The sequence below is a fragment of the Sciurus carolinensis genome, chromosome 7 (assembly GCF_902686445.1).
Source record: "Sciurus carolinensis chromosome 7, mSciCar1.2, whole genome shotgun sequence".
Taxonomy (NCBI): Eukaryota; Metazoa; Chordata; class Mammalia; order Rodentia; family Sciuridae; genus Sciurus; species Sciurus carolinensis.
In genome coordinates this window covers 740213-754199 of record NC_062219.1, presented here as the reverse complement: position 1 = coordinate 754199, position 13987 = coordinate 740213, and the positions used below count along the sequence as shown (strand labels likewise).

The 13987-nt window shown below is 46.9% G+C and overlaps 1 protein-coding gene across 21 annotated transcripts in view; it reads right to left on the bottom strand.

Moving 5' to 3' along the window:
* Positions 1–13987, bottom strand: part of Wdr27 (WD repeat domain 27) — a 170497-nt gene that overhangs the window by 129687 nt on the left and 26823 nt on the right. For all 21 annotated transcript variants that reach the window (XR_007109389.1, XR_007109391.1, XR_007109390.1 and 18 more), the window contains exons 7-15: positions 12899–12969; positions 9331–9451; positions 8232–8352; positions 6680–6783; positions 5472–5539; positions 5072–5193; positions 4329–4411; positions 2432–2510; positions 525–602 (exon numbers count right to left, since the gene is read on the bottom strand). Coding sequence is in view for 14 of the 21 variants with exons in the window: in XM_047557521.1 (XP_047413477.1) it covers positions 525–602; positions 2432–2510; positions 4329–4411; positions 5072–5193; positions 5472–5539; positions 6680–6783; positions 8232–8352; positions 9331–9451; positions 12899–12969 (847 nt within the window). In the remaining 7 variants the exon portion in view is untranslated. The remainder of the gene's footprint in view (positions 1–524; positions 603–2431; positions 2511–4328; positions 4412–5071; positions 5194–5471; positions 5540–6679; positions 6784–8231; positions 8353–9330; positions 9452–12898; positions 12970–13987) is intronic.

Here is a 13987-nt window from a genome sequence, read left to right as displayed (position 1 = left end):
CATACATATTAACATATGTTCCCATATGAGGTGTCCAGCTAATATAGGAATGTTCTGAGGTGAAATGACTGGACCGTGGAGCTGTAACCTGAATGGACTAGTTGGAATGGACCGACGGGTAACTGCAGGCAGGTGGAATGTGGCAGGAGGAAGGGGGTCGGGGGGCATGCCCTGGAGGAGCTACTCTTTCTGCAGCCCATTCCCACCCCTCCTCTCTCCTTCCTAACCATGCTGTGAGCTGAGCAGTGTCTTCCACTGGCCTTTCCCCCATGATGTTCTGCCTCACCTTAGGACCAGAACAACAGACTCAGTCGTCTGTGGACTAAGGCCTCTGAAACCCTGAGCCCCAAATAAACTTTTCCTCCTCTGAGTTGTTTTTATCAGGTATTTGATCACAGAGATTAAGAAGCTGACTAAAATAGTCTTACACCTGTTTGAAAAAAAAAAAATCAGTTAAAGCATTTAACTGTTAAAGGTCTAAGTTACTTCAAATTTACTTTGAATGCACTCACTAACTTACATACCACTTGTGATTAATCCTGCATTTTGAAGATCTTTTACCATCATTCTTGAAGTTAGTCTTTGGTGAAAACATAGTTAAACTGTGGAAACAAAATTCTTATATCACTTTCAGAGATTAAATTTCTTAAGAGATCTACGTGTTATAGGGGAATGAATATGTACACACCTGCGTGAATGCTCTAAGCTGCCTCCTGCTCCTCCCTCCTCCATCTGTCCCTCTATCCCACCTCACAGATTTCACCATGATGCACGACCCCAAAACAGTGACTCCTGCTAACGTCTGTAACGCTGTCCTGAACTTCTCCTGTTAGGATTCAAGTTGCAGCAAGGCACTAAGGCCACTATGACCTGGGACCTGCCTCCCCCCTCAGCCCTGCCTCCAGCACATAGTCCCATATCCACAGTTGCCTCAATACAATGGCCCAAGGAGCCCACAATCAATGTCACAGATGCCACAGACACTGAGGCACCCACAGGTTTGGGACATGGACTGGTGCATAATTTTGCTGAGACACAAGTCTAGAATCCATCTATCTATCCATCCAACTGTTCACCCATCCCTCCCTGCACCCATCTCTCCATTCGTCACCCTTCTCTATCCACCCATCTTCCATTTCTCCACTCATCCATTCACATCTCTATCTATCCACAATTCTTGCCCCTACATCTACCAGTCATCCCTCTCTCCATCCTCCATTCATCTCTTTACCCATCCATCCATATCTCTATCCACTCAGCCATATCTCCATCATCACCTCCCTCTCTCTCCAATCCCCCACCCTTCCCTTTATCATCTTTCTCTCCATCCATCTACAGCTCTAGCTATCCTTCTCTCCATCCTCATTCCATCCCTTCACCCATCGATTTCTCCACCCAAGTCTCCATCTGTCCATCCTTACCTCTGTCTTTTCACCACCCATCCTTACCTCTGTCTTTTCACCACCCATCCATTCACAAGTGTCATGTAAGAGGGGTCTGAGGTGCCAAGTGTTACCCCAGGCATAGGGGTCTGCAGAATAGACACTAAGTGAAACAGTTATGCTTGCTACTGGTCAGGTCAAAGAGAAAGAGCAAAGCAGGAAAGAGCCATGGGAGAAGAAGAGGCTGGGAGCAGAGAAACCTGGAACTTAGGCCTGAATTTAGCCTGAGCAGGGTCCTGGAGATGCAGGTGGGTGTGGAGGCAGACTGGAGGGAGCCGTAAGGCCAAAGCACCAGCCTGAGCAAAGCAAGAGAGCCTAGCAAAGGCCTGTCTGTGTTCTGAGCAAAGGGCTTCCAGGTACAGGGCTGCTCTGGCCACTAGGTTAAGGCAAACAAAGGGTCCAGGCTGGGCGGGGGAAAGGGGCAGTGTGTATATTCTATAAAAAAAATTAAAAAAAAAAAAAAAAGACTATTTGCCTGTGAGAAAGGCAAGGCTTATGAGGGCTAGGGACTCTCGAGACTTGGCTGTTGTCCAAGTGTCATGTGGTGTCACATTTCCTTGCCTGTGAATCTCACACAGTCAGATCTGCTTCCTCTGGTTTTGAATATCCTGAATTTTAATGCTCCAGTGTTAAAGCAAAAGCTGTGTTCTAAGAAAAGACACTGAAAAGGAAGGCCTTCAAAGGCTACACCATTTCAAGGTACCACCACGCCCTCCTGTTCTCACCCCTACCTTCTCACTGACCAGAGTCGATGGGATTAGGAGAGGCCCAGTACACAGTAAGCATCCAATAAACCTCGGCTGCTGCAGTCACCCCCACTGCAGTGACTGACGTTCTGGGGTCTAAGACACCACATCATAGCTCCTACTTATAACTCTGCCTCCCTCTCCTTCGTGTGACCCTCAAGGACACATTTCTGTCTGTATTTAAATCCACATCTGAGGCAGGACCAGTTTTTCTCTGTAAGCAACATCAAATACTGTACTCACTGTGGTGCTGATGCATAACCAGATGATCTGACTTTGGTGTGGAAAACCAAGGGTTGGTCCCCTATAACACTCTTCACAACTGTAGGAAGCAAATTTAAAGAAGCAGCAAATATTTAATGTTACAATTTCATTGTGAACACAGAAAGAACAGAGTCTCTTAAAAATAGAAACGTTCACATAAACCAGAGGAGCTTCTGACCTATGAAATCAAGGACTCCATTCAGGAGTGCAGGCACCCAACAGCAGCCAGAAAAGACTAAGCCAAGGGTGTGAAAAGCATAAGGATACTTTTCTCCCATTCCTTAAATTGCACTAAGTTGCATGTGTCGAACACTGTGGGCTTCAGATGCTTGAGGATGATGCCAGCTCCTCTGCACTGCGTGCCTCCGGTCGTGGCCAAAGCACAGTGGGAAGGAACCCCCAGGGCTGCAGGCAGAGTAGGAGGCAGCCGTGGAGCAGCACTCTGTCTGTTGGTGGAAAGCACGGCCTCCCTACCAAGGACCCAGCCACACACAGCCTCTCCAGAAGGACATGGCTGTTTGCCATGACTGTGCTCCATGTGCCGAGCAACAGGAAGGGCACATTCTAACAAAAATGAAACTTCTTACCCGAGTTTTAACACAGACATCTCCCACTGCACTGATGCTTGATTAAAAACTCCCGCATCACATGAACTTACCACAAATACTTGCAAACCTCAAAATTGCTTTCAGAAGAAAAACAATTTTGCCAGAACTATTTACTTTTGCATGAATTTAAGCTTTGATGTTAAAGATAAATATTTTGTACAATATTATAAAATAGTTTCAGAAAATGGATAAATACATAATATTAAGTGATTCCACAAATAGTGCTTTGTTTTGTTTTACAAAGAAATTCAGTTCTATTTCTGGTACTATTTCAAACCTGACACCTCAAATGATGCTCCCACTGAAACCAAGCAAACCCAAGGAGTGAAATACGCAATTAACATCTCAGACGTCTCAGGGAGTCAAGTTAAGCACCACAGTGGACTGCCTACCCATGGGCCAAAGGGTCAATGACTTTGTGTTCCTCAGAACAATGAGCTCCAGGGGCAGAGCCCAGAAATACAAGGGTGGTGGGTCCCCACCACAGCCAGGCCTGGGACACATGGCCAGAAGGCCGAGCACAGGGACAGCTTCCTCCAAGGAGAGGGCACAGGAGTGGGCCACCTCTTTGATGCCTATGAGCAGAATATAAAAATGGGTTGGTCGAGGGTCTTGATTTTTTAAGCAGTCCAAGTAAGAACTTTAACACACTGAGTTAAAAGTTCAGATTGAACATTGAAGGGAAAAAAGAAGCAATCACCACTGATTCTTACACAGTGAGAGTGGGACACAAGGAAGCCTGCCTCTCAAAATGAAAGTCGACTTTTAAATCTTTTCTTGGAAAAAAGGAACATGTAGGTCATTGAGAACAAATCAATGAAAACACATTTTTGAGACAATCAAGAATAATGAATCATGGTATGACTGATACAAGAAGCCGGGGAATCCCTGTTACCTTTGATGGAACATCGCCAAGGCCACATGTCTTAGAAACACACCTGGAGTGCGCGTGGTGCAGCAGCGTGAGCCGTGGTCACTGGGGACCCGCCACCTGACCCGGCCCTGGCCACAGACACAGCCAGCCCTGTGGAGCAAGCCTCTGAGTGCCTGCGCCCCTGAGGGACAACGGCAGCTCAGGGAGAGACACTGCGCACATTCCCACCACGCGGAGGACGCGCAGCCACACCAGAGAGGACGGACGAGGCGTGGCGGGCGGCAGGACAGCACTGCACAGGCAAGTCGAGGGGGGTCTTCAGAGCAGCGTAGCAGTACTGACTGCACCAGGACCCAGTCGCTTTGCACTTTTATATTGAGCGTATTCTACTAACCAGATTGTTTTTGACCAGCAGGTTTAGTACCTTTCCCCTTAACAATTCCAAAGTACAGGGGAGAAGTTGGTAGGACACAGGAGCTGAAATGAAAATGGAGCCAGGCTGTGAGAGCAAACAAGGATAAGATGGAACATACACTGTAAGTGTGGTCACGAATGTTTAATTCACACAGATGTGGACATAGAACATTTGGAAACAAAAACTACAGTATTTGGAAATAAAAACTATCAAGCTTGTTCTTGTACTGAAAGGAAAATATCAATGTATTTTTTATAAACATGCTATTTTATAATTTGCATTCTGTTCAGAAATAAAATAGTATTTTGTGTTAAAATAAACTATGAACCCCTTCCTTTTCAGTAAAATCAAAGCAATGGTATGAACAATAACTTCTTTCATATAGGGTCAGTATGGTTGAGTACTTACTAAATTTTACCTTTATTTCTTAATATAAAAAGGAGATTAGCTAAGTATGCACACCTGTAATCCCAGCGATTTTGGAGGCTGAGGCAGAAGGATTGCAAGTTGGAGACCAGTCTTAGCAACTTAACAAGACCCTAAGCAACTTAGTGAGAACCTGTATCAAAATAAAAACTTAAAAGACCTGGGGATGTGGCTCAGTGGTTAAGCACCCCCAGGTTTAATCCCTGGTACCAAAAGAAAAAGAAAGAAAAAATCTAAATAATGTTCACTGATCAACCCAATCAACACCCACATGTGAACCCTTGAGCAGACTGTACCTCGCCAGCACCGACAGTGCCTTCCCAGTGCCAGGGATCTGCCGAGACTTCACCAGAGGGGCCAGGCTGATTTCCAGTATGGCAATCCTCCTCCCAAACATGGATGTGAGCAAGCAAAATGCCTATGAGGGACATCATTGTGACACAATTAACAGCATAGCCAGACACAAAGGAAGCCATGGTATATATCCACACCTGTGCTCACAGCAGACTCAACAATCAAACCTGCTGCACCTGTGCCAAGCTACACCCCTTGAGAGGGAAGCGCAGCTGCACAGTGCTGCATGATTCTGGAAGGTTTCCCCAGGTGAAACCCCAGTGCCACAGCAGCTGTGCAGCACTGTGCAGGGGAGCGAGAAGCAAGCGCAGGGCAGAACGCAGCAAGAGTGCTGACACCCACCTTGAGGTCGGCAGCCCGGCTCATCACCGCGCAGGATCCGGCAACCTGAACGCTGAGGCGCCTGAAGTCTCAACAGGCAGCAGGACAAGGAGACATGTTTAGGTGGCAAGCCAGGGAACCAAGTCCCGGCCCACCCATCCAGTCCACCCCGTTTCCAGTGCAATTAGCCAGGGAATGAGGGAGGAGAGGAGCCTCCCTGTCGTGAGGCTCAGAACCAGACGTCTGGCAGGAGGTCACAAACATGAAGCCAGCAGCAGGCCGTTTGGCGAGTGTGGTGAGGAGAAAGGAGTTTGCAGTGGACCCACCACCAGGACTAAGCAAGCAACTCTGAAGCTGAGCATCAGGGACGGGCAAGGGGCACTGGTCAGTGGAAGGAGGGGCCTGTGCTAATCCATGCACCCCACTGAGGACTGGAGAGTTCAGAGGAAGGCAGGTCCTCAGGGCACTCAACAGGACTGGATGTGGGATGTGGCCAGTCTAAGAACTCCTGCTCCACCCTGAAAGCCCCACAGGCCTCAGAGAGTTCACAGGAGGGAGAAGTCCCGTGAACACTTGGGAAAGCTCCTGCTCCAGGGCGGAAGAGAGCAGCTGGGTTAGACCTGGGGAAGGGGCTGCCTTGCAGATGGGCAGAGGCAAGGACTGGGTGGTTGCTCTGCTTCATGCTGGGCACGGGAACTGGAGCACAACCACAGCTGGGAAGGACAGTGCCTCAGGACACGGATCTGTGAGGTTGGCTGGCAGTACTCAGGGGACTTAACGCCAAGGGACACCGACGGGGAAAGTGCAGGGGGTCTGGACTCAGGGGAGCCTGGCACGGGTGTGCAGGGAGAGGGGAGCACCAGAGCCGGAGCCTGTGAGGAAGGGGGAGCCTCACGGGGGCCTGGGCACAATCCAAAGCAGAGGGTGATAGAAGCCTGAGGGACACAGGGAAGAGGCTGTGAGGGGGCCCGACACACAAGGGAGGGTGGAGGGGCCACAGCACTGTGCTGATTTTGCCAGATGGTCAGGAAATGCAGGACTGAAACCGTGTCCTTTGGGTCAGAGACACAGAAATCATAGGGAACAAAAGCCAAGATGCTTCTGAAAACAGTGACCTCAAGCTCAAGCAGTAGGCTTTGCACCCCTAACCCTTCACCACCCCTCATGTGGTTCCAAGAAATCCTCGAGAACAAGAGACTGCGTCAGAGACTACTGAACTCTGAACTTACCTTTGAAATGGATTGCGTCTTCCAATTCAAAGCTTGCCAAGTTAAATATGAATAAGCCAGTTGAACTTCCAATCCACAAGCACCTGGTATTCTCAGAAGAAAGGCTGGTTTAAAAGCAAAAGGAGCAAGGTAAGCAGGACTTCTTCCTTGAGGTCAGCTCCATCATGTCTCCTGAGTCATGCTCTTTCTCCTCTCCATGTCTGTACGGGAAATGCAGTTCCCAGTTCTAACTGCATCTTGAAACCTGTGGGGTCAGTGGGCATCCACCCACCATCTCCTGGAAACAAGCAATCCCAGGGGGCCACAGCCTGGACCCACCTAAGTCTGACCCTGGTTACAGCCTTGTGTTACAGAAGATGGTGACAGGACGGCTGCTCGGCGAGGGTCCTGGCCAGGCATCTTCACCTTTGTGAAGGAGGAAGCCAGTCCAGAGAGGAAACTAACAGCCTAGGTGGCTGAGCCCGTCAGAGTGCAAGCGCACATCACAAGCCACTTGCATCTTGCCAGACGTGGATGGCCCCTCTGGTCTCCCCAGTGTCTGGGGTGCAACCCAGCTCCTGGCCTCGTTGCTGGAGCCGTGGGCCACCTCCTGCTCCCCGGCTCCTGCTCCACACCCTTCAGCACCCTCAGGTATGCCAGGCAAGCCCTGCACACAGGACTCGTTGGCGTGCCCCTGGCCTTGCCCTGCCCCTGCAGGTGCTCCGCTACGCCGAGGCAGGACAGGAGGAATCCCCTGCCTCTGGTCCAGGAACCAGCCCTGGAACACAAAGTCGCCTGCCTTCCTGACCCTGCTGGTCCCTATGGCTGAAGCAAGCAGGGAGCTCTGGGCTCCCAGGACCAAGGCCATTAGGCAAGCTGCCCACCCTTCATCTCCCACTCCATCCAGAGAAAACAGGAGGCTTGTCTTTGGCTGAATTCATAAGCTCTCACTTTCTTAAGGGAGAGGTGAGCACGGCAATCACAGGTCATTTAGTCACTGACAAGGTCTCCACATGTTGCTATCCAGTACAAAAATAAATAAGTAAAATTTACAGGGGATTAATTTTAAATGTATGATACATGGCACACAAGGGGGAAAAGGAAGGTTAGAATGAATTATGATTACCCTGCCCTTTTCCAGAAAAGTTGTACTGCAGAGATAAATATTTGTCTAGATTTTGGTGAGCAGAATTGAAAATTTCTAATTTATTTTATTAAAGAGGCTTAAATCAAACCAAATTTACCAATTCTCAGAAGTAAAATATGCAATTCTAAGAACTCTTGCACCCAATCAGGGGCTCAGTTCAGGAATCTGTGTGTGTGGGATGCTGGGATCCAAGGTCATGCCCATGCTAGGCAAGTACTCTACCAATCAGCCACAACCCAGACCCTTTCTTCTCTTCTCTTTTGTTGTGAGATGGGGTCTCACTAAGTTGCCAGACTGGACTCAAACTTATGATACTCCTGCCTCAGCTTGCTGAGCAGCTGGGATTACAGGTGTACACCATGCCCTGTTCACTTGAGGGATGTAAAGGTTTCTCTTCATGGTTTTGGGCCAGTTTGTCATACATACACTCCACATCCAGAACCCAGAAGGCTTGGAAGGTAGCAGCTTGCCAGCATCAGGACGGGGAAGGCTGCTTCGGCCTCTTCTCCTTGGTCCAGCGTCTTCCTAGAGGGGCGCTGACTGTCCTCTAGGGAACAGAATTATTGACAATCTGAGGTTAGACTTATCAGTCAAGTTGAAAGGCAGACAACTGACTTAGTGGGATGTTGCCATAGGTATGAATTGCTAGAATATCTCAAATCATGAATCAGATAAGTCATTCTAATTATTTTTTTTAAAAAAAGGTCAAACATAAAAATTGCACCCTACACCCTGAAGTCTGTAAAGGATTGAATTTCAAGCATAGAACCAAAGAAAATGAGTGGAGAAGAAGAGATGGTCAATGTAAAGAGGATAATTTCACATTTCCCAAAATGCACTTCGGAATTATGTCTAGAATAAATGTGTATTTATAAGACAAATAATAAATGGTAAGGCTAAAAAATGGTTTTATTGGATTGAGGTAATTCTTGACTTGATACAAAAAGAAACAGTTAAAGCCATCTACAAAGGTCTCAAAGGAAGAGAGGAAGAGCAACAGCAACACCTGTGCAGACGCAGTGTAACAGGAAGAACTAACCACACACCCCTGCAGAGCAGTCCTTAACCACGTGGGGAAACGCCCATGGTTCCCAGCAGGGCCGGCTCTGTTTGTAATGCACAGAAGACAAAGTGCACCCCCACACACAGAGATAAGAGAGCCAGGAGGTGGAGATGGAGGTGTGCATGGGGCAGGTGGGGGTCCCAGTTATCTGCAGCAGTTTGCATCCTCAAAGGCCTGTGCCACTCGTCCCCACTGCCATGACAACTCCTTGGCTTGTGTCCCTCTGTTCACTGACCACCCCCACCCCCCTGGCACAACTGTGCCACTGTCAGCACCAGACCAGCCCCGCCCTGTCTCACGGGGCCTGCCAGGGCCAACATGTCTCCCACAGTCAAGACCTGGGCTTTTCCTAAGGACTTTTCATTGGCACGCCACTCCACCCTGTCTGACACAGGCCCTGACACGGCGTTTGTGATTGCTGTGGCCCCGCAGGAAACGCCATGGGAGACCCAGGCAACACACCTGGTAGGCTGCACACCCCAGACGCCATCCTTCGGGTGGAGAAAGCCTTGTTTTTCTTCCTCAGGTCTACATGTGCCACACAACGGTAATGATGCCTTTCTATCAAACTGAAGACCCAAAGCTGAGAAAGCAAAACAGGTAGACAGGTGTTTCTTTCAACAGTGGTGCTTACAAACAGCAGAGAGAACCCAGAGAGGAAAGTGGGTCAAGAGTAGAGATGCTGGGAGGACGGCTCTTCGACCTCCCTCAATGATGCAACTGGATGTCCTCTGGTCCCTAGTGCCACTCTCAGGTCCCTTCCCCAGCGGACTCCAGCCTCAGTATGGTGAGCAGTCAGCCCCAACACTGAGGTCAGGCAGACACAAGCTGTGTTGTGTGTGACCATGTGCAGCACTCCTCCACTGTGGGGTCCCACTGGCTACACCCAGGCTTCTGTCCATGCCACACCATGGCCTCAGAGCTGGGAGCATGCTGACCACACCACTGGCAATGAGACCAGGTTAACAGCAGTCAACTGTGACAAAAAGAAAACGATAAACTCTCTGAGCTTTCAAAAGTATGTCTTCTTATATTGTATCAACAACTACTTTATCCATGCTTTGTGAAATAAACCTAAAATGCTTACTTAAGAACTTTTTGAAACAGATAAAGTATTGTATTAGTCAGCTTTTGGTTGCTGTGTCCAAAGCACAAGATAAGAACAACTTAGAGGAGGAAAAGTTTATTTTGTTTATTTTGGCTCATGGTTTCACAGGTTCAGTCCACTGTCAGCCTACTCAATAGCCCTGGACTACAGGTGAGACAGAACAACACGGAAGGAGGACATGTTGGAGGAGACCTGCTCAGTCCATGACAGCCAGGAAGCAGAGGGTGCTTGGGTACAAAGAACAGGGGTAATGTAACTCCCAAGGGCACACCACCTGCACAGTTATTATCCATTAATCCATTCAAATGATTAACCTGTCCAACAGATTGATCCATTGACTGGATCACAGTTTTCATAATGTAATCTTTTCACTTCTGAACATTCCTGCATTGTCTCACACATGAGGTCTGGGGGCTGTGTCATGCCCTAACCATAACACTCTGTCCCTGGCCTTCAAAGCTCATACTTCTCTCACAAAGAAAAATATATTTAGTTCATTTTCAAGAAACTCTACAGTCTTAAAGGTTACAGCATTGCCCAAAAGTCTGAGTCCAAAGTCTTATCTGAGACTCAAGGCAAACTCAGCATAAGTTCCTGCAAAGATCAAAAGCAAATTACATGTAGCCAATATGTAATGGCACAGAATAAATACTTCCATTCTACAAGGGAGAAGCAGGAGCAAAAGAAGGGTTGGGACACAAGCAAGACCAAAATCCAGGTGGGCAAACAAGTTCTGAGTCCCACAACTAGCATCTGGGACATGTGACATCCTGATGTTCTCTCCAAAGGGCTTGTATAGCCCAGACTCTAGGGTCTTGCTGATTGCAGCCCACATGGCCTCTCTTGCCTCTCTCCTGGATTGATTTCTGCAACTTTTCTCAGTAGACAGTCTACATTAATAGCATCTCTTAATCTCAGGTGTCTACACTGCAGCTTCAGCTTCTTCCTCACACCACACATTGCATTTTTGGGGCAGCCCATTGGAACTCTGACCCTGCTACATCTTACCTGGCCTCCCAAACCATGAACCAAATAAACTATTCCTCATATAAGTGTTTGTGTTAGGTCTTTTTAACATAGCAACCAAGGACTGACTAATATAATACTTAATCTGTTTCAAAAAAGTTTTTTTTTTTTTTTTTTTGGGTGCTGGGGATTGAACCCAGGGCCTTGTGCTTACAAGGCAAGCACTCTACCGACTGAGCTATCTCTCCAGCCCCTCAAAAAAGTTTTTATGTGAGCATTTTAGGTTGACTTCCCAAAGTACTGGATATGGATTTCCTTTGAAGTCTCAAAGACCTCATACTTGAGCATCCTGAATTCCTACAGAATGAGCACCACCTGAATGATACCAAGTTTGCTGCCATCTGAAGCAGTAGCCAGGCTCCTGGATCATAGCTGCAAGGGTTTCTGAGTACCTGGATGACTGAGCAGAGTGAAACAACTACTTAGGTGCCCCTATACAAGCAGGGTCCCCATGGTCTCTTCTCAAAGGAATTTTTATATTTACACCTTTGATCTGAGATGGATGTGGTCTTGCTAATTCCTTTGATGCCTTCAGGCCATCTTTCCTACTGTCTCTGTGTAAAGTACTTAGCATCTCTTTAGCAGCTAAAATCTCTTCAACCATAACTTCCTTGGCCCAAGTTTCACATGCACTTGTCTGGCCAAATTTTAAATTTTTCAAATCTTTCCACTACACTTTCTGCTCCTGATTTTCACAGAAAACTTAGTTAAAACTGTCAACAATATCTATGCCACCACCTGAATGCTGTGCTGCCTCAAAATTTCCTCTACCAAATTAATTAATCCATTAGTCCATCACTAATTTATCATTAAATTTAGCCTCACAGAAAGTCTCAGAACATGGGGGAAATGTCATAAATGGCCTCTAGTCCAATTTCCAATAAAGTCTTCCTTTCCTTCTGGACTTAGGAGCCCAATCTTTACTGTCCACAGTCCTACTGGCATTCTAATCTTCTGAACTTTCACAAGAATTGCCCATTAAGCTCTGCTTATAATATTCAAAGGCTTCTCCAATCTTCATCTCCAAACTCTTCCAAACTCTTCCCACAAGCCAGTTCTAAACACCTCTGAACCACATGGTCAGGTTGGTCACAGCAATGACCCCACTCCTGGTACCAATTTCTGTATTGTCAGCTCTTTGTCACTGTGACCAAAAGACCTGACAAGAATAACGTAGAGAAGGAAAAGTTTATTTTGGCTCATGGTTTCAGAGGTTCAGTCCATGCTCAACCAATCCCATAAGCTCTGGACCTAAGGTGGCAGAACTACATGGCAGAAAGGTATGATGGAAGAAAGCCACTCAGTTCTTGACAACTAGAAAGCAGAGAGAGCTTGAGTTCAAGGAACCAGGAATAATATAATTACTAAAGGCACACCACCAGTCACCTACTTCCTCCAGACACACCCTACCTGCCCACTGTTACCACCCATTAATCCATTCAAATGATTAAACCACCAAATGGATTAATCTACCAATTAGGTAACAGTTGTCATAATCTAACCATTTCACCTCTGAGCAATCCTGTGTTGCCTCACACATAAGCTTTCAGGGGATACCTCCTATCCAAACAAATATCTTCACTTTCCAAAAAAATATATAATGCTGATGCTAATAGTCACGTGAGTAGTTCTCATTGTCTGCTACACTTCAGAGCTTCTAGAACATGCAGATTATCAGTCTTCTCTAAATATCCAGGGGCCCAGGCTTGGATTAAAATCCCCCAGGCTCCACCAGGATGCTGACTTGCACAAAGGGTTCCTGACCCAGAACTAAGGGTTATCGGTTTCTAAAAATCAACAAAAAATTTCACAATAATAAGGAAGCAAAGACCTTTTGTGCACAGGTTCACCTACAGCAATATCTGAAAGTGGGCTCTGACTCCATGGTTCTCTCACCTGGCCATCAGCACACCCTGTGAGAAGCTGCTTACTGTCCTCATCAATGAATAAACTCAGGAGAGGATACGCTGCAGGAAAGAGCACAAGTGTAGTCAGCTTCCCAATGCCTGTCTCCACCAAGCTGGACCTTGCAGTTTTCTGACAGCACTCCTGTCAGTCACGCTCCATTCTTCTGAAATAACTTCCTCCAGGAAATAAGAACTGTAAGTGAATACAAATCTTGAAAACTCCACAACATAAGGAAAGACAGGGAAGTCATCCCAAATTAAAACCATGGGGTGGCTGTGAGTTAGTTGGCTCCAGGCAGATCCAAATGCATTACGTTCCATTGCCTGCACAAAACCTGCTGTGTCAAAGCACATCTGCTACAACCACCCAACAGCTCTGACCAGAGGGAGTAGCACAGGACCTCAGTCAGCAGGTTTCGTGGAGCAGAGCAGTTCCTTAGTCAGTCAGGAATGATTAAGTGACTCGGGATGAAAACAGCAGCTAGACGGATCTCTTCTTTCTTTAAAAATTCTTGCCTAGGATCATTTCCTTTAAAACATATAAACTGTCAAGAATTAAGGAGAACTAGATAAATGATATTAGAAAGCACTCTATGTCCTCAATAAGCTGTGACATCCAAGGTCAAGTATGTGATGGGCCAAGAGATCTGACTCCATGAGAATGTTATAGGCCAGACAGACTCCATTTTGCTCTGAGACTCCATGTTATGTAGGAAATAAGCTTCTCCTTTGGGAACACCCCACCTCTGTACCCATCAACAATTGCTTAGCTTCTCCCATGGGAACACCCCGCCTCTGTGCCCATCATCAGTTACTTAGCATGACATGTTTAGCAATACAAAATGACAATTCTTATGTAATGAAAAATTGCTCTCTTTTGATCCCTATTGCTCTTAAACAATGTACCATGTGAATGGTGATTGTGTGGATGTTAGTAACCATTCTTTAGTTTGTACCTAGGTAAGGGTCATTTTGACCCACATCCCCCTCTGTTGATGATCTCATGATGTTAGTTTGTAATTTCAAATCATAGCAACAGACACTTATGATTGATGTGATTTTTGGTATAAGAACCCCC